Raw genomic sequence first — 21,546 nt, 5'->3', positions numbered from 1 at the left:
TATGAAAATATGAAATATGAAAATATGAAACATTTATGAAAATATACACAATATACTAATAGATGAATACAGCTTGTGAAAAACCTAAACTATGACAAACTATTTTACACAGCCTCGGTTGCAAGTCTGTCATTCATCTCATTTATAAGCTCTTTGAATAATCATAGGGAGTCGGGAATTTTTTAGTTTGGTGACAGTGTCTCCCAAATCTCTTCTTAAATATTCGGTGCCTCGTCAATTTTCCCTACAAAATTTGACCCAATTGATTCCAAGGTATTGTTAGGGAGACGAATAAGAGAAAGTTTTTATTGGTGAGGTAACTGGAGTCAGAGAGCATGCGCACGGACGGTTGCCTAACTCATTTCAAGATTCTCTTTTGGTCGTCTCCCCCAACAAGGCAAATTTTTCACCTTCGGTAGTTTTAGTTTATCGGAATTCTTTAGACGCTAAGGCATTTTTCCTTCAAGGGCTGTATTTATAGGTAAACTACAGGTGTGCCAATTTCTAAACAAACCTTGAGAAGATGCAACGAAGTCTTTTTGTTTCGGAGGCCCTTGGACAAAACCGAAGATTTTTTCGACCACGCGTTTGAGATTAGCTTAGAATGCATTTCAGAACCTTTCTTACAGTGCAGATTACAGTGCCATAACCAAACAGTGCAGAGTAAATCAGCCAATCAAACGTGCTCCTAGAAATGCCATGCAAAAGCATTGCTTGACTTGAGCGACCTCAGAAACAAATTATACTACGTATTTGTAGAAAAATCAATGCTGAAATGAGATCAACATTTAGAATATGGCTACCGAGAGAAGGTTTGTTAATCAACAAATTATGTTGTATTATATACCCAAACGGTCTTACTGCCAAGCAACAAGGTGTCAGCCTACCTTAAACTACAATTTTCTTAGGGGGCCTTAGGGGATTTCGTGCTGCTATAAAAATAATAACAATACATTTTGTTCAACGTTGTTCTCAAACAATGTTGACCCAATAAAGACATCCTTCCTACGGTACTGCAGGCACTTTCCCTATGTCCATATCTTATACAGGACTCGCCAATACCGGTGTAGTATGCTAATCGGTCCCCCATGCAAAAGTGTCCCCTTTGAGGCGATACGTATATGCGTTTCAGTAACCTTCGTGAAACGGGTAGCGTTTCAGTGACCAAGTGGTAATGGCGGAAGTGTATAGCGAAGCTTCGAGAAAAAGTTCAAGATGCTGATATATTCTAAAGTTCAAGATGACTGTTAAATTTACTGGAAATCCAAAAATATATTATTTATAATGCAAAGATTGCTTAGATTTCTTGCGGTAGATGATAATAGTAAGCCGAAATAGAAAGTTGATACGGTGAGTTTAGGCCCATCAGCTTCATTAGTGAAATCGTGGCAAAAACTGATGGTTTATTCACAAGAGACGCTCCCTTGTGTTTAAAATCAATTTTTTTTACTCGTGCATACTTGATTGTAAAGAAAAGCTATGTACAAATCTAACATTAATTGCATATGAAAGGCGTGAATGTTGACATATAATTTATTCGTCTCTGCTCTGTTTGGCCTAAGCCTTGCTACAATTTGAATATATAGTAAACTTTATCGTGAATATCGACATTGTCTTTAATCATGCCCATTTAATAGTATTTTTTCCAAGATGCTGCTACTGAAAAGATATGGGGCTAGTGCCCCCTTGAAGCATGCATACATTAGACGGGGAAGATATTCTACCCCATGTTAAAAGGGACAGCCCCTCCATCAAACTTTATGACACCTCTGAAAAAAGTTATCAAAGTCTCTAGAATCAAGGCGGAATTTTTGCATCCTTGCTTTTCAACTAAGAGACAAGGTAGGCAAAGTATTTAGATGTGTCTATAAACCGTATACTTTTCAAGTTTAGGATATCAATAAATGATCCAAATCCCCCTATTAATTTTTTAAATTGAGGAAATTTTTGTCTGAAAACATTTTATCTTGAATATTCTGTACTGATATTTACAAGTATAAACATAAAATATTGCTAATTCTGTTTTGTTTAAGAGGTAATATTGTTCAGAATGTCTGCTTTTCAATTTGGATGTTCTTGACATTGACAATTATTGTTCTTGGTTTTTCAAACACTCTCTATTGATGCTGAGCTGAGCATTTTCTTTTTCAAATAATACATCTTCTGAAAACTCTTACTCAATAAACTTAAACAAAACAACAATGGATGAGATGTTTCTTGTATAGTGTGAATTTGATATGACGATGTCATCATCATTAATAATATTTAAACACTACAACTGTCTTAGGGTTCACATTACTTTGATAGATGGAAAGAATACATTATTTTTGTTTCTTAAAATTTTTATATGGTTTAAACAATTGACAATCATGAAAAAATTTTCTTATTTGTTTTGTACAATTGTGGGGTCATAATGTTTACTGTATTATACCATGAGATTGTACTTTTTTGCTAGAATAAGCCTGACATGATCTCTGACTTAGCCCTCATATACTAAGGGGTTTATTGCACAGCTCTTACACAATAGACATTTGTGTTCAGATTTTTTTGCATAAGAATGAGAAATAATAATTGAGAAAAAACAATAAAATCAGAGCTGTTTTTCTCAAAATGGATGTATTTATTGTCAGATTTATCAGACATATAAAGATTTTATGTAATATAAACTTTTAATGCTTTTCTTATTAATGCTTTCAGGTATTTGGCAGACCTTTTTCAGACCTTTTTTCAGACCTTTTTTCAGACCTTTGGGAGATCTTTGGTAAACCTTCTGACCAGTTCAGAGACTACAATGTTAGTTTAATTTTGTGGTTCTTAACTTTCATTAGCAAGACCTATTAAAAAAAACATATCAATAATATTACTTATGGATATGATAAGAATAAATGCATATGAATATAAAATGCACAAAATCAACTGTGTTAGCCACATCAGGGGTGGGTAGTACCTAGGCATTTCCCTGTTTGGCAAACAAATAACAGATTTCAATGCAAATAGGGGCATTACAAAGTTCAATATGGCTACTTAGCCTTTCATTTTATCTTTCAGAAGAGGTAAAGGAAATTGTGGTGGTTTTGAAAAAAATAAAGGAAGTGAAGAGGTTTACAACTGATATTTCATACAAAATCTCAATATAAAAAGATTAGTTACTAATTGGAGTGGATACCATCCTACTGTAGGCATGGGGGCTGCAAATTTTTTATTTGGCACAAGGACCTTTGGAAGCTGTTCTGACTTTCTGGAGACAAGATGTTTCAGTAACAGATGTCTATAAATTGCAATTTTCCCTCAAATTTCAAGGGGGGGGGGGGGGTGGCTCTTTGGGTGAGATCAGATACCAGGATTCCGCATAGAAAATTTCCTATTAACGCAATTCTGCAAGGAAATTTTCGTTTTACCGCAATACCGAGCTTTCAAATTGAAAACTACCAAATATATCGTAGTCTGAGTTTAGATTCAGGCAAGTGAATTTCGATTAATTCTAAAGATCAAATTTTATGTAAAACTGTTTTATGCACGATACAAGCATGCATAATATTGCCCCTAAATTGGAAAATTTGCAATATGTACACAACTCTTCTAATCACCATATATGAAGCTCGACCCTTTTTTATCAAACTATCTAGCATTAGCATGTATTAATGGCGAATTGTATCTTGCAATTGCCCAATCAGAGACTCCTTACTGAAAGGTTTTATGTAAAGGTACAACTAGAATATCAACGACAAAGTTGGGTAGCAAAGGAGGGGACATATAAACTTCTTTGACAAAGAATTACATTCTTCCTTCTGATATCAAAGAGTCTGAGTAAAATGGGATTATTTTTCAACGTTAAAGTTGAAAACATTATTTCGCTATTGCTTACAAAGAATCAACGGAGATAAAGCTGGACACCTTCGCGCCTATAAATAGGCAACTGAAAACTCATCATAATGAAACTTCTTTTCGCTACGAGAAATTCCATACAATGGTGTATTTTGGTACAGGTCAATTCAAATACAAATTGGATGAGATTTGATTTTTTCCAGAACAACAAGACTAATGTTTGTTGATTGTCTTTAAAAGAAATCACAGTAATCATTTAAGATAGCCCTCGTCGAATTTTATCAATTTTTCTTCATTTCAGAATTGAAGACAGATACTCCACTTTTTTCCCTTTAGAAAGAATCGGAGTATTAGCAATAAATCGAAGTTTAACCAAAAACGGAATACAAAAATGGAAACACAAAAACAAATTAATATTCAAGTCCAAAGTTTCAATTTCCAAATCTATCAAAACCTTGAAATAGCTTTCCGCCCTTGAATATCCATTTGAAGAGAAAAGTTGTATAAGTCACAGAATGTCGCCTCGTGTCGCAAGTAAATCGAGGAGGCATTATTAAGGAGATATATTTATCTATTAAAATTTGAGAAATAACTTCTTTTTGTTCATATACATAATAATGAAATGTTTTTATTCGACTCATAAAATGCCTTTTTGTAACTACAGAGACAAAAATTCAGCATTCAATGATTATTCAAATTTCATTAGATTTCATTTTCACATTAGTTCATAGAGAGGCTCATCTATGCTTGGGACTAATTATGCTATTGCGGCTCTGTTATTAACCAGTGTAAGGAGTTAATAAAATAATACTAATATATAATCATATGGTAATTTACTTTATAGTTGTTCTTGTACAACCCAGGTTAAGACTTGAAAAAAACCCACCTTTTCTCCTTTTTTTAACAAAAAAGGCCTTTGAGAATGATGGATCAGAAACTTAAATTAATTTGTTTAAAGTATATGACATGATTAAAGTATATGACAAGAGAGTGTTATGGAACTGGTTGGGACAGAATGAAAAAATTTCCACACCTTTTTGCAGTGAAAAAGCGCCTTTTTAACCCCAAAAAGTAACTATTTTACAAGTAGGATGCCCTCAAGACTAATTTTTTTGGTTACACAGAATAAAGTATAATAATTTCCTAAAGTATTACCCGTTCCCAAAATTTTCTCATCAGAATTCGGCGAAATACAAAATCAATTACACCGAGATGTCCCACCCACTCTTTCTCTGTCTCTGCCATTGGGAACTTTGCAGTGGAATGTATACCCAGGCTAAAGTTTTTGTGCACCTTGAATCGCATTATAAGACCATACGTCTGCTTACGGTAGCCAAGACCTAGATAGTGGATAGCATGGTCTCACACGAATATGAAACAATATATTGGTTTTACCTATTGATTTCGTTTGACATAACAAATACAGTGGAATCCCGATATAACGATTTCTGAAGGGAACCAGAAAATAGTTTGTTATATCGGGAGTTCGTTTAACCAGGGGTTCATTGTATCAGGATTCCACTATATGCTATGTTCATGTGTCAATAGTCCTACCTCTTCAGCTGTAATTTCCTCTCTTTATAAGATCTAAATAAAGTTTTCTACGTTTCCCTTAAATTTTTGCCATACAGTTATGAATAAAGGTTACTTTGTTTCCATTCAATTTCCACGATATTTTCTACAATTCTTAATGTCGAAATTGCAAACTACAATTCTTAAGAATTTGATGGTAATTTCACTGAAGCAATAGTTATACCATTACAAATTTGAAGAAAGTCAATCATATTTTATTGATCCTATCAATAAGACATTTTGATGAATAATCTAACCAGAGCGATATTTCAATTATTGACCTCTTCCATAGATGTTTTGGATAGGGCAATCAGTTTTTAGGTAAATGTCCCCCTATTGTTTTATAGTGTTCTATAGAGGGGACACTTTTGCATAGTGTCGTTTTGCTATGCGTTTCGGTCCCCCCCCCGGACACTTTCACATACAGTTTTGTTATGCAAAAGTGTCCCCTATTGTTTTGTAGAGGGGACACTTTTGCATAGTGTCGTTTTGCTATGCGTTTCGGTCCCCCCGGACACTTTCGCATACAGTTTTGTTATGCAAAAGTGTCCCCCTATTGTTTTACAGAGGGGACACTTTTGCATAGTGTCGTTTTGCTATGCATTTCGGTCCCCCCGGACACTTTCGCATACAGTTTTGTTATGCAAAAGTGTCCCCCTATTGTTTTGTAGAGGGGACACTTTTGCATAGTGTCGTTTTGCTATGCGTTTCGGTCCCCCCGGACACTTTCGCATACAGTTTTGTTATGCAAAAGTGTCCCCCTATTGTTTTGTAGAGGGGACACTTTTGCATAGTGTCGTTTTGCTATGCGTTTCGGTCCCCCCGGACACTTTCGCATACAGTTTTGTTATGCAAAAGTGTCCCCCTATTGTTTTATAGAGGGGACACTTTTGCATAGTGTCGTTTTGCTATGCGTTTCGGTCCCCCCGGACACTTTCGCATGGGGGGACCGAAACGCATATTACACCGGCACCTTCCTAGGCAAATAGGATGGATTCTGCTTCCAAGTGATTCTTGACTCAAAATGTCACAGAGGGCCCTTCCCTTGCACCATAATTTTTAATGAGGCATTGGAACAAATTTGCTATAGTTAATGTCTATTACACTCACGGAAACCCATTTGGTGAATAGCGTGGCATATTGCAGCATTTCTCAAAAAGTTATGCTCACTTTCTAGATTATTGTACTTTTTGATACAAGATCAAGCTTATTGAGAGAATTGTGATCAATTTTTTGGCGGTACATAATTTGAAAATAGCTTAAGTATGGATTTCTAATCCACAAGCGCTTAATCCGTTCATAGAAAACTTTATTTGTTTTTATGCGACCAGAATAATCTTGCTTTGAAAAATGGCTTTGAAAAAGGCAAACACTGTACCAGGAGCGGATCCAGACTATAGCAACTGTAGCTGGAGCTAGAGTCAAATTCTCAGTGTTTGATTTTCGAAATACAAAGTTTCCTTGCAGTCCCTAAAAATGTTTTTATGCCCACAAGTGTCTAATATCAACATTTGAAAGCAGAGGTATAGGTTATCAAATGCGATTAACAAACATGCAATGCTGGCAATGTGTCATCACAATGCCTCTCCAGATAAGATATAAAACACTGAGCGCAGAATGGTCTAATATTAAAACTTAGACGAATCAGAAGTTTCGTTCTTTGTTGACAGTAGCCAACCAGAATTGAGCTACAGTGGATATTCCGAGCTATAGTCGGTCTGGGGATTTGCTCTGGAAAAGGCAACGAAGACAATGAAACCCGTACTATAATTTTTGGCGCGAGCTATAGTGAAGCTATAGTCAGGTTTGAAAATGGCCTTTTAACCAATAGAATATGAGTATCCACGTTACTTCTCCGCTCTCTGTCCCCTGTAAAGTAACAGTGGACTATAGCTCGTTTTCACATCCTGGGTCCCCTGTAATGTAGCTTCAAAGGCAAGGACCTACTAGGGAATAGACAGGGACGGCGGAACGACCAAGCGGCGAGAGGGAGGGGGCAGGCTTGAGTAAAAGGGCTTTTGATTCACACGTAACTGCAATTTCATTTCGATCTTCTGTAGGTATCTTCAACATTGGCTAACTTTCGGCATATAGAACTATTTTACATGTTTTGAGAAGTTCAGAATTTTATATGAATCTCTCTGATTATTACAATTGGCCAGTTTCAAGGCAACTTTATTAAAAACAACCCTTGCACCTTCTGCCAAAGGGCAACAGAGGCGATTGTACCCCCACACCCCCACACCCCCTTCTATATTTATTAATACGAAGCAACTATAAACACACATGGTTATATCATTTGCCCATATAGTGGGCGTGTCCCACAAGCAAGGAGGGCGTGGTCTCGATCCCAAAAGATTTGAGCTATAGTCACCAAAAATCCTGGATCCGCCCCTGACTGTACAACATATTTGCTGAAAGCTTTTTCGTCTGACACTCCTCAGAGCATAAAACGTCAAAATAAGGGTCCGAAAGAACACGATGAAAAATATATACCCAGTTGTGGATCGAAATGGGCCCATCAGAAAAACGCCGCGTTCATCACAAATGCTTGCTTTTTTCAAAGCCATTTTTCAAAGCAAGATTATTGTGGTCGCATAAAAACAAATAAAGTTTTCTATGAACAGATTAAGCGCTTGTGGATCAGAAATCCATACTTAAAGGTATTGTGGTAGTTTGCATAAAGGTGAGGCAATAAAATGATCAGCTCAAACACTGCCCGAAATGTTGTGGTATGGAATTAGGCTAAATTCATGACCTGGATGGTCGCCTACAGTCCATTTATCGGTGAGAGGAAGCTAGGTCACTATCAGGGGGAAGTGGGGGGGGGGAGTACAAAAACGGCTGTTGAACAAAACGTCTATCCTGTACACCCTTCCACCTCTGTGTTTTAGTAATATTGTTCAAGGTCAAGTTTTCCATCCGAACAAATAATTATCAATTTTGGGAAAAGCAGAGGTTTTGTAGAAATAAACAGTTGAGAGTTTAGGAAGAGACTAGGAATTAGATACGACATTGGGCGGGGCAGTTGTTGGTGAGAAATATCCAAACATACCTTGATGGTAGTATCTGCTGAACCACTGACGAGTTGGTTGCCATTTAAGTGTAAACAACGGACTGTACCAGAGTGGCCTACCAAAGTCAAAATTGGATACGTTCTCAGGCAGCTGATATCCCATACCTGCAAACGCGCAATGAAAATGATGTTGAGATACTATTTAGGATAGGGTTTAAGAACAACATTGAAAGACGTTGGTGATAGTCGAAGGATGTGAGAAGACTATAACAATGCGACTGTGATTATCATTATAGTTTTAAACAGGATTACAAAATTACAAGATAACAAGATTATGATTATGATGACGATAATGGTGACAATGACTTGTTCATGATTGTGGTGATGACGTTGACGATTATAATGATATGATGACTTGAGGACTATACATTTACATTACATTTTTATTTATTTAGGCACGGTAGCCCCGTCAGTCCACGATAACTGCTTTTCAGGGGGCCGTGACAAGAACATTAATAAGTAAAAAAATATTACGAAATAAGAATGGTCGTTCATAGTTAGTTTTTTATTCTTCTTTTAAAGGTGGCAAGGGAAGGTGCCTGTTTGGCATCAGGTTGAAGTTGGTTCCAAAGCTTAGGTCCACGAAAAGAAATAGCTCTCTGGCCATTGTTTGTTTTCCGTAAGGGTGTGATAGACTATATCGGTAATGATGATGGTAATATATTAATTAACTAATTTCGTTATGGCAAGTTAAAGTTGCTAAAGAATAATACCTTGATAGTTTTGTCTGATGACCCACTGACTATTCTTGTCTCATCAAACTGAACACATGAAACACCTTCAAAAATAAAACATTAAAATTTGAAAAAATTTCCGCCAATAAAATGCCATGCCTTATCAATAATCTTGGCAAAAAATGGCTGAGACTTTTGAACGAAAAAGCAATTCACGTGCTATATCCTTATATTATACGCACTGGTGACTTAAACCCCCCTTCCCCCGGGGTCAATGTTGGTTGAGTTGGTTATAGAATAAGTGGAGAATACATTTGTTACCGGTCCAATCACAAAATCTATTTCAGTGAAAGGGGGGCAGATGATTTGTTAGTAGCTTCTTTTTTTACTTGTCTCAGCAACTTTTGGCCAAGACTGTGGTTCGACACGAGTCTAAATTTCAGAAGGCTGTTTTGCAAAGGTTATAAAAAATGGTATTCTTTTTACTGATCTATAAGAAAGACTGGATGGAGCTTTTACTCAGTGTGTCGCCTTTCGAGAAAAGGGCTCCAGAACTGCCCATGAGAGAAGAGGGCCTACATAATCACCCCTAACAACGCTTTCATCCTATTTTGGCCTCTTTTCTTCTTCGGTCCTCATCTGCACGACACCCTGCCAATCATACGATTCAAACATTGGTTTTAAAGGATGGCTTTTCCTTTCTGCTTGGGATTCTCATTCTTTGAAACAAGGCGGGCTTCAACCTTTGCTTGTTCATGACGAAGCTGGATCAGTTGAAAGTAACACACGTGGCATGTATTGAGAGGTCTTCTCGTGGCTATGGTTTGTAAGCTTGTTTAAAAAAATGCAGTTTTACAATTTCAGGGTTCAAAAATGGGGACTAGCATTACTAATAATCCATGATTCAACAGCAAGCCAATTGAAGTGTCAACCTGGTAAGAATGGCAGCAAAAACGTCGATAATTATTGAAAAATTATACTTAAACGTATCGAAATCATTTATAAAGATATGGTCACACCTATTATGCCTTATGGTACCTCCTACTGCTGTCCAGGGTAACAGATGGTTCATATTTGGGGTGTGACATCGCTAGCATCACTACGTAACGACAATCACTAAGAGGAATGGCGAATCAAAAGACTTATTGATAAATACATCTATTAACCAAACGAGCTTCAATGCTTTACTTCTGTAAAATCTTTTCCTTATATTCGCTGATGATGTGACATGCGCAGTTAACGCGATTAACTAATCAAAGGCATATGAGAAATCAGTCTACAAATCTGACTAATATTGGATATCATTTGAGGTATAAGAAAATAAAAGCCTATTGTGGTCAATCAAGAATTTTGAAGAGTGAAAATGATTAAGGTAAGCCCTAAGTTAAGATCATATCAATATCAATCATAAAAAAGATCATATCAATATAAAAATCATCTTAGGTTTTGGTCGAGGCATTTTGAAACTATACTTAAAAAACAAGGGAGCAAATTGGGATTCCCGTTAAGGTCTACTCCGGATAAATCTCACTTTCACTAAGTCAGGTACAAGTCAAATGTCATGCATAGATAGGTCGGACGTTCGGTAGGTCAGATCGCTTCCCTATTCCCCCATCGAAGGTCCAATTCAACGGGATTCAACGGTAGTTCGAAACCTGGGGTGTTAGACACAATTACATAGGGGGCCAAAATCCAAAAGGCTACCTTTAAAACATGGAATCCGGAATCCAGAATACGGAATCCGGAATCCTATATTTGTGTTGCTCGATGAAATACAAGCTGGACAATACAATATAAACATGGTAACCACACTGAGTAACCACGTGTCTACTTTACGGCATTACAAACTAATAAGTAATGGACACTTTCAAAACATGGACGAAGACAATCCATCTTTCATTTTACGTTTAGATTTTCGTACAGTTGGTTCCCTGTCTGGTTTTGTCGACCGTTACCCCTAGCTACTATCCTCTTTACTGCCCTCCCTTACCTCTAACTCCACAGGTCCGTTGTAGCCTGTGCTCCAGACCCCTAACTTGAAAGTAGGAACCTCCAGACCTCTACTTTGAAGTTAGGGGTCTGGAACACAGGCTAGTCCGTTGACGTTGCAGGTTCTCCGAGTCATCGAAAGCTTTGCGCCAGGGCCGTCGCTAGCTATTGTGCTAAAGAGGGGGGAGGCGTAGGATCCCATTTGCTTACAGTTTGGGTGAGCCATCCTTTATTTGCCTTTATTTGACAAATCAGACATTTTGACGATGAAGCACTCCAGACGGCAAAACCCCTTGATTTTACAATAATTTTTTTGAAAGTTGGTGTCACATAAGTACAAGTGTATAAGTTGCTATATTTTCTGACACGTGAAATTTGACACCAGGGCTGAACCCACTGAGGTCCCAGAGGATTGCCTTTATCCAAGCTTAAATTGAAATTATGAAATAGGTGATGACTATGTAAATGTTCTAATTATTATTTTCATAGCAATTGGATTCCATATACTTCGTCTTCTAAATATAGGATTTCGGATTCTAGATTCTGGATTCTAAATTGCGGATTCCGGGTTTTGTATACCGGATTTCGGATTCCGTGTTTTAAAAGAAGCCCCCGGATAACTCTGACTTTTACTAAGTAGGACTAATTTTCAATTCCCATTGTTTTTCGCTAACTTGTTCAAGTCAAATTTCATGTCCAACAAGTCAAATGTCAGATCATTTCCCTATTTCCTCATTGAAGGTCCAACTCAACGGGATTCAACGGTTGTTCTAAACCATGGTTGTCAAACCCAATTACTCAGGGGGCCAAAACCCAAAACACGCTTTATGTCGCGGGCCGAATAGTATATAAAATCATATAAAATGATCTCACGGGCCACACGGGCCGGATTTAATTACAGGCCGGGCCGGAGGTGGCCTGCGTTTAAAAAATACATGTTCGAAACCAAAAGCAAAGAAAAACTCCCGCGATGCACTAGAGTATTCTGGAGGCGCGGGGCCTAGACCCCAGATTATTGAACTTGGCACATTGCTTGATCTCAAAAAAAGACTGAATCGAACAACCTATTGTTCTCCGACATCAGCATGAGGAAACCGATGGAGTCTTTCCATCTTGAGACCTCTCGCACCTAAAGCTTTGGGCTGTCATTTGTTAAAACGGCGCACGCACAGTGCTGCGCCTAAAATTGTGCATTAATAATTAAATTCTTAAATATTCTAAGATACAACAGGCCTAGGAAAATTATTGAACATTGGATTCTCTATTACATGAGCTTAATAACACGGCAAAAATGTTTAACATCACTTACGAATGATGCAAGTTTTTGTTTCAACGTTTAGTTTGAATTTTGCTATTAAAAAGTAACTTGAACTGAAACCAACTGAACTGAACTGAACTAATAATTGCTCTCTAAAACGGCGAGGTCTCAAGATGGACGCTGCAATGTGGAATCAATGCTGGCCTGGAGAAGCTCGATCCAGTATTTTTTGAGATCAGTGGAAGTACACGGTCTGTTGCTGAGGGATCGACTCCATATAGAGCTTTGCACGCTTTTGCGTGTTTAGGAGAACGATCCTTAGTTGCTAACAACTGTTCAGTTTAGTACATTATTGCAACATAAGTCGAGACTGATCGCTTTTCCAGTTATGCATAATTGATTTATTGGGGAAGGAGTTCCAAAAACAAGCACTCAGAAAGGAACAGAGCGGGCTGAAGACATGCACATCTAAGTGCGAAATTTGCAGATAATCTCGAGGTCTTCATCCAAGAAATACTGAGGCTAAAGTTTCTTTTTTAAGTTGCTTTTATGCGGGTGCTTACGGCGCCAGTGTTAAATTTTAGGATACCACTCATTCAGTAATTGTCATTTACCTCGAGCAGTCACTTAGCGATTAGAAAGAAGGAAGCAACGAGAATAATCAGTCGAGATTACCTTGAGTATGGCCGTGAAATGTTCTGATCTTGCATTTCGCATTCAACCAGTTGCGTCGTAGACAGTATCGTTCTTTGAAAACCTTTTTCCACTGAAAAGACGAAATTTAGAGGCGTTGTAAGTTGGCACCTAAAGGACCAAGCACATTTAGGGCACAAAAGGGAACTGAGGCTAGAATAACAGTCAGTTCTATTATAACAGCGAGCTCGAAATAATAGAGCCAAGTATAAATCCCTGTCACACACCCGTTCTTCTATATCCAACTTCTCTCTCTGAACTTTCACGCACAGTTTATTAGCCATGTTTCTATTCGTATCGCAGAGTGGTTTCTTACTTTGTGAATAAATAATTCAATACCAGTCTTCCAGTAGCCTTTAACAACGCAGAGTTAGTAAAACATTTCTATAAATCACAAGAATGTTACGATCGTGATATTTATCATCGTGTGATGCTGAGCTCTTACGTGTTCTTGAAGCAATACAAGAGTCACGAATGAGCACTGCATACAGCAGCCACAACAGTACCTGGATGCTTATTAAGAACCATTCCTACTAGTAAAGAACAAAAACCGTGATAAAACTTTAGGAATTAGTTCCTTGTATTAATCTGTAAACATACCTGTACTTCACCCGTTGTTTTTGTATACTTAATTGTCTGCTCCCTTTCTCTAGTAGGTGAGAGTTGCATGTCAGGATAGCTACAATATGAAAACGATTCAATTTATATAATTCAAAATTCAAATTCGAAAAAAAATTCTGAGAAAACCAAGAAACAAAAGTTACAAATTGGAATAATGTCAAAGTTCAACCGGTAAACAACAAAACAATTATCAATCGCGATGAAATTACTAGCAACCGTGAAATATAAAACCTATCTGTTGGCTGATATATGGAAAAACACCATAATAGTGCTATCTTAGTCCCGCAGTTTCAGTTTCAAAGCAGCAGTTGTAGGCAGGATGGCTTCAAAGAGGACCTTTTCCAGTAAAAATAATTAAGGAGAAATAGGAAATATGAAGGGGGAGAAAAACAAGATATATGGGAATCGCTAGGAGGAATCAAGCCAGCTAATCAGACGAAGCCTTTTAAGCGGAAGAGGGGGGGGGGGGGCAAAATATTTTCAATTGAAGAAATTTACAAATCTAGCAAAATCATTTTTACACATACTTGACTCTACTTTCTCGATCTTTGCTGTTTTTGCTTAGTACTGTTTTTGTGCATTCTACTGGGCAATTTTTAAAAATTCAACCTACAGCCTATTGCAATGTACTTTTAATCTGCCAAACAGCAAAAGAACGCAAAGATGACACAAAGACAGCAAACATACAAAGAAGCCTGGCTGACCAGAAAGTTGAGCTTTAGGTGAGAAAATGTGGAGATGGATCGTTTCTTTAAAAAAGATATAACTTACATGCAAAATGTTTGCCATAACCGCTCGTCAGAACAATAACCCAACCATGCTCTGTTCACTTGACTTGCTCTTGCCAAACTTACTAGCAGAAATAGAAAAAGCAATTCAGAAACAAACAATTCCTGAACAGAGATTTTGGTTCAAAAGCCCTTTGGCTCAAAAAATGTCAGACAGATGAAGTTAACAAAATACCCCAGTTTATTAATTCACATATTCAAGGTAATATTCTTGCAGAGACTTTAGGTTAATGATTAAGATAGGTGCATTGACACCAAAATAAACATTTTACACTATAAATAAATTTTCTTCCTTAAAAAAGTGATATTAACAAATGAATTTACAATTTCAGTTACAGGTCATAACAACCATGAAAAGCTGGAATTCTCTTTAAATACAAGTTTGATTTGTAAAAGTTTCATTTCTGTTGAATACCAGTACCTAGAATATTAATACTATTTTGGATTTGAGAGCTGCAATACTTTTGCGAGGGGAGTGTAGTTTAGGCATATAGAGTAGCATGTTTTTAGCTTCTGTCTACTAGAAGTTGAGAATTTAGATGCTGATACCTGGATCCAGGTATTTCAAAATATGATAAATAACAGCAGCTGGTAGCCATGTCAACAGATCTTGACAATTTGGTGGACAGTCTTTATGTAAAATTGGTGCCATTATTTCTGAAAGCATATGCATTTGTGCCAAGCCACTGTTACTCTAAAAGCAAAAAATAAATCTATATCACTTTAAAGAGACAAGGCATACTGAAAAAAAGTGATCATGAAAAAATTTATTAGACTTTTTCAGTTGAGAGTGTATCAAGTAGAATATCTATGTCAATGTTAAAAATTACTGTTTACCAGTCTGTGATAAAGTGCTTTATACCAGATAGGCAGAGCTATACATGTTAGATGTAGGAGCATAGTTTGAAGGTGATGGTTTGAAGTTGCTACTCTGAGTTTCTTGAGTCTCAGAGATGAGCTGAGGAATAGCAACTTGGAATTGTCTTGCTCTATACACAAAAAGCACATATGCATTTATGACTTTGAAAAAAAAAATTGCTGAAACTGGTGAAGAAAACAATAGATTTATATAAGATATAAAAAGGTTAACACCTTTTTTACTTACCAAGAGCATTTTTAAAGTGATATTTCTTTGCTCATCATCAAATTGCAAGTACCAATGCTTTAATATCTACAAAGAGTCATATGACAATGTTTAAAGCAGCAAAAATAATCAATAAAAAAACTGAGGGTATTTAAATTTCAGCTCTCACAAATTTCTGATCTGGAGGCAGCATTCTGATGGAGCCTGCACCCTTGAATAAACCTCAAAATAATCACAATATAAAAACTTCTTTTTACTTGCTAGTGATCTGAACATATTGAACCCAAAATTTGAGTCTTGGCTAAGTGTTTTCTCAAGCATGGGATTTTCTTACTGAGATTCTTAAGAATGTTTACCTGCAGTGGCATCCTCACGAGGTGGACTGGGGTGGGCATAGCAACAGGGTGGACTGAGGTGGACAAAAAAACCACTGTTATGAAATATGCTGCTCGAGAAAGCTTTTTGTTCAAAAATTTCAAAATAGATAACAATACTAAAAAAGGATTTTCCAAAAGTGTGAAAGGGCATGGCTGAGGCATGGCTGAGAGAATTTGCTTTTGATCTAGCTGGTGACGCCACTGTTCACCGGGTCACCAGATCAACACACAACCATGTACACTTAGTGAGCAAAAGTATTGCACAGGTTTGAAAATTCAGTAATGGCAACCGAGTTGTCAACAACAAAGCAATCAAAATTCAAACCGCTTTTGTGAAGTCTTTTCATGGTTAAAATCTAATAAAACCAAACTTCAAACCGTTGACAACATTTTTAATTTAAAAGTTGGAAAAAGTTACTTTTTAAAAAATAAAAAATTCTAACTTTTTATTGGACAGTCTACCAGCTTTGCAATCTTTATGAGACTTGCAAAAACTTTCTCGAAAAATTAAGTAACAGGTTCTGTTAATTGCAACATGATAAGTTCAGAAAAACATTTGCAAGATCACATTTAGGTGTTGAAGTATCAAGTTGATCATAAATGGCCTTGTATTTGGTGGAAAGTGGCATATTTTAAGTCATTTTATCATGCCTACTCTATTACAGCTATTGAGGCACTTGAGTGAACCTGTTTATCGCGGGAACTTTGGTATTTTCATCTAATAAGAAGACGAAATGTTGTTTTATGCAATTTTCAGCATCATTTGTTCCCAATACAAAATCTCATCAGTTGGAAAAGATGGACTTGACGAATTGTGATAAATATCATTAATTGAATTTTGCTACAACATATCACGAAGTGTCTGCTGCAATTAGGCTCATTGCAGCTCAAAAAGTTTCTGGCTAAAACATTTGGCAGATTCTCCAACAAAAGTGAGGGAAATAAGCAGTTCTAGACACCCAAGCATAAAGAAAGTACCCCTAAGTTCATTGCAATAAGATATCGTACATTGGTGCAAAGATGAACCCTTTATTGCGAATGTTTCACAGGAACTTGATAAATTTTCCAACATATTCCAGTTAAAAAGTCATCTAATAACTTTTATGAAACTTGCTGTGGCCAATTGAATTCTGGCTCACTAAAATGTTTTTCTGCGGTGTGGCCATTTCTGTTTCAGCTTGCACAATACTTTTGCTCACTAAGTGTACGTGCATTGCTAACATCTTTCAACTTTTGAAGAATCCATGACATACAAACAGCTTAATTTGATCAATCGTCTCTTTGAACAAAAACTAATTAGCATGTTTATAAAAGTCAATAAAAATTACCTCTGATCTCTTTTTGAACAGGGGTCCACTCACATTTTGCTCATTCCAATTCTTTGTCAAAATGTCATATCTCACATTTCCAACACCTGAATCAGAACTTTCACTGCCTTCATCTTCAAAATAATGATGTATACGATGACTACATTGAGAAATATCTGGCTCATTCTCTTTTGAACTTGATATAATTTGACGTCTCTCTAAGTTTTTACATCCAGAGTTTACATCACTTCTTGATATTTCAACTTTCACTTTCTGTTTACCAATCTGCCTCTCTTTTTTATTTTCTTGCTTGCACTGTAAACTACTACTTCTTTTTGAAATACAACCTGCATCTGCTTCCCAAGGAGAGTATCTTAAAGCACCAGGTTCAAATTTCCTGCTTTCTCTCAAATCTAAATGTAATTCTTTGTTGTCATCCTCATCCTTTTCTACAAATAACAAAATTTGACTAGCACTCTGATTATCACAGCTACAAGACAAATCTTGTTTACTTTCTTCCACTTTTGGCAAACTTTTTAGTTCTCTAGGGATGTCATATCTGCGTATCAAATTATTTTTTGCTTTGATCGAAACAGCAGCATCAAGATTAGGTATTTCAAAACTTTCACCATTTACAACAACTGATTTAATTCCTTTTTTGTTCAAAATTGGCCAGTCTTGTTGGATTCTAGAAACAGAATCAGTCCCTTTGCTTTGAGTATCATAAAATGGACTTGCTGTAAACTGACAACTTTCCAGATTAGCACAAACCTTCCCAGCTGTTTTGCTATAAACCAGATCACTCCCTAGATGTTCCCGTTTCTGTGCTTGCCCATTAATCACCAAATTTGCTGGCATAAGGCTCTCATTACCATTGTCTTTGCATGAATTTCTTCTATATTTTTTCTTCCTAAAACTTGCTTTTGGCCAGCTATGATAACAATTTTTCAGGGTTGCACTTTCTGGATTTTTTAAACTCAGACTCAAAAAACTGTCAAGAAATTTTCTCTTGCAGCCTTCATCTGCGTGGTAAAATGGTTCTCTTGTTCTGGGTGAATAAATTTCACGGGCAATTGATGAAAGTTCTTCCATACTTAAGCTTCTTATATAATGAACTGGTCTTGTAAAATCCTCTTTTAATCTTTCCATCTTGGATGGTGTATTTCTAGGCATTAAAAATTGTAATGAACTTCAACTATTCAACAAAGATTACCCAGTCCTTTTCATTTGTTTCTTGGCAGTCAGGGCTCTATAACAAATCAGAGAACATTTGACGAACTTTTTAAAAGGCATTTGGCGACAGTCAAAATAATAAATTCTTCACCTTTACAACATCTAAGTGCCTTGCATCTTACTGATCCTAATTCACAAAGTTAGCAAATCCTATAAATTATATATAATTATTCAATATGTTATTTAGGACTATGTGCATGGAAGGATGTTTTATAATTTTGTATAAGTGTGAAATTACTTTTTCGGTACAATCTAGAGCATAAATTTTGTCGTGATTCATGTTGGCGTTGCTAATCGTTACCCGGGACTTAGGCCCTTTCTGGTCTGTAACGAAACTGTCTCGTACAGTAGTCATCTGAATCAGAAACCAAGAGACACATAATTGTATTAAAACGATTTCTTCTTCACTTTTTTACAAAATGTATCATTACCCACATTGTAGAAATCTTAAAAAAGTTTTTCTCACCTTAGTACCTTGACCATCTTGGAAACCATTAGCGCGACCAAAATAATAACATCGAAACGAGACTGCAACTCGATTGGGACATGAAAAATAATTTTCAAGTTGTGTGCAACCATCGTAAGGAATTGGAAATAATTAATTTCTGCAAAGAAATTGAGTTTCATTTGCATTAATCAGGGAATTTATTCCGCTCAAATGTATTTCAGTTACATTAATTAGGGATTTTTCTACTTAATTTTTGTTTTGAGGATTGATCATACAGAGGCTTTCTTAAGGAAATATCACATTTTGAATGATATTAGCCTCAAAGTTAGCCCATCACGCGTCCTGCGTGAGTCAATATTTTTAATGAAAGCAATGACATTATCAAGTGCCTCAGTTTGGAGGAAGAAGAAGAAGAGGAAAAAGAGGAAGATGATGAATGTGAAGAATGTTAGACTTGTAAAAAATTTTTAAAGCTTAAAGTGAAAATGAATTTACTTTATATACATTAAAAATACTGGTTTTGTCTTAATTCTATATCCACTGTTTAAACATACAAAGATTAAGAAATCGTAAATTTAGGGTTATCAAAAAATAAGGCATGATAAATTAAGGATATCCAAATTTTAACGTTTGGTCCTTTTAAGGAATGTTTAAAGAAGCATTCCTTAATAAAATCGATTTTCGTCTTTTCGTAATTTCGTTTAATAAGGTAGTGCTTTCTCTTACAGGTATAGATTCCTTTATTGTTTAGGGGCAAAGCTTTGAATCAGGGATGTGCTGATTGGGGGCGTCAGGCCCCCCCCCCCCCCCTCAATGTCTGCAAAACTCCAAGAACGTTTGTCATGTAGCGAGGACCTTAGCATTATCTAGGAGTTTGACCAAATTTCCACCTGCGGGCAATTGAACATTTCAGACTTGTAACTAACTATAGCGTCATTGTAGTGGAATTATATATCGAGCTTGGAACGAGCCTAGCAAGTCTTAAATTGTGGCAATGTAATGACGTCATCAAAGTATATTTCAGACCTTTTGGGTTTTGAACAAATGACATCAAAGAGCATTATAAAAAAGCTAGATCTGTTACAGGTTGGCCACATAAGTATAGGCTTTTCTCTTACAAACCAATATACACTGCAAATTCATTGATTTCATAACATTAATTACAGTAATAAATTCTACAAGAAATGCTAGAAGATGGAATTTTAAATAATCTTTTCAATTTACATAAAAGTATAAGACACTAGGTATCGTGTTTGGGCCATAAGTTTTCTGTGTCAGTTTACAACTTAACTTTGTATTAAAGCTTATTAGTATTTTGATTATTAGAATTAATGAGCTGAAAGAAAACGAAAGTAAAAGATGAAGAAAGATAAAACAAAATAAAATATTAAGCCAACAAGAATATAGGATGAAGACAATACGATATTTTTGGTTTACAATACGATAAGTGAGTTTTTATCAGGATTTTTTAGCAATGTCCTCTCAAATTTGCAACATGTGTTGCTCTAAATCTTTACGCTTAAAAGACAAATTTTTTTCCTGTAGTTCGTTCTTACGGTTGATAGAGCAAAGTAATTATTTTTTGCCAATGTTGAGTGCCTTTTCCCACCCCTCCCTCCCTCTTTTTTTCTCTTTACCCTTCTCAGAAAATTTTTGCCGAGACATGTTGTTCTGAACATTTTGATAATTTTAGGCTTAAATGTTTTTAAAATTGTTCTTATTTTACGAGTGATTTTTTGTAAATATTTGAGAAATTACATGATGTATATAGTTTCTAAGACGTTTTACTGGGTAAAGTTAAAAAATAAAGCAATGATTGCTAGCGTTTATGGACAAACTTGCATAGTTTTGTCCTGTTGACATGACAAAAATTTCGAAATGCGAATTGTTTTTTTTTTAAATTTCTCATCTACAGCTGAGCATGTTCTAGCCTTGTTCTTATTTTTTGGGCAAAGCGAGCCTCAGTGTTCTTATAAAATGTGTTCTTATAAGAAAAAGAGTGTATGTGAAATTCCTCTTCAGAAAAGCAAGCTTTGCGTGCTACGTTTCTTTTACGCAATTGTTAAAATTTCTCATACCTTCAGGCATCTTTCATGCTGTTCAGCATTTTTTATACTATTAGGTAGGACTCGTGCATCGGCTTTTAGTGGGAGAAAAGGCTATTCCTGTCCATTTTCTCCTAATTATCAATCAGATTTGGAGGCTATTGTTTAACCTTCCTTTAGTAACCCCTTCCTTTTAGAGATTTATGGTAAGTTGAGCGATTTGCGCCGACGCACCAACGGTCCAACTCGCTCTCGATGACGTGGGAGCTTTATGCTCTTTATTTTGTATTGTTATTTCATTCTCGAGTTAGAAAATTGATTAAAACCAATCCTTTTTTTCCAATTGTCCTTAGCAATATTTTTGGTAAACCAATAATCGGTGCTGCTATGAAATACCTCCCATATGTTGTAGAAGATTCAAAAGCGGCTTTGGAGGTCACAATTAAAGCTAATGCTTGGAAAAGAAAAGAAGATCAAGATACCACACTACCCTAGGGCCTCTTAAAGCATCTTGAATTGATGGAAATCCCCCGTTCACTTGATTGATATTATCATT

At 36.2% G+C, this 21,546-nt stretch overlaps 1 protein-coding gene across 1 annotated transcript in view; it reads right to left on the bottom strand.

Annotated features, from left to right (window-relative positions):
- LOC135692378 (uncharacterized) overlaps positions 1–19,041 on the bottom strand; it is a 56,420-nt gene extending 37,379 nt beyond the window's left edge. The window contains exons 1-9 of the mRNA XM_065210463.2: positions 18,964–19,041; positions 17,286–18,513; positions 15,602–15,667; positions 15,046–15,190; positions 14,480–14,561; positions 13,688–13,766; positions 13,070–13,160; positions 9,187–9,251; positions 8,453–8,578 (exon numbers count right to left, since the gene is read on the bottom strand). Coding sequence (XP_065066535.2) covers positions 8,453–8,578; positions 9,187–9,251; positions 13,070–13,160; positions 13,688–13,766; positions 14,480–14,561; positions 15,046–15,190; positions 15,602–15,667; positions 17,286–18,437 — 1,806 coding nt within the window. The 5' untranslated portion in view covers positions 18,438–18,513; positions 18,964–19,041. The remainder of the gene's footprint in view (positions 1–8,452; positions 8,579–9,186; positions 9,252–13,069; positions 13,161–13,687; positions 13,767–14,479; positions 14,562–15,045; positions 15,191–15,601; positions 15,668–17,285; positions 18,514–18,963) is intronic.
- Positions 19,042–21,546: the final 2,505 nt, after the last annotated feature.

Source organism: Rhopilema esculentum, chromosome 3 (genome assembly GCF_057945365.1).
Source record: "Rhopilema esculentum isolate cy_ngs chromosome 3, ASM5794536v1, whole genome shotgun sequence".
Classification (NCBI taxonomy): Eukaryota; Metazoa; Cnidaria; class Scyphozoa; order Rhizostomeae; family Rhizostomatidae; genus Rhopilema; species Rhopilema esculentum.
The sequence above is the reverse complement of the archived record's forward strand: the minus strand, read 5'-3'. Positions and strand labels throughout refer to the sequence as shown.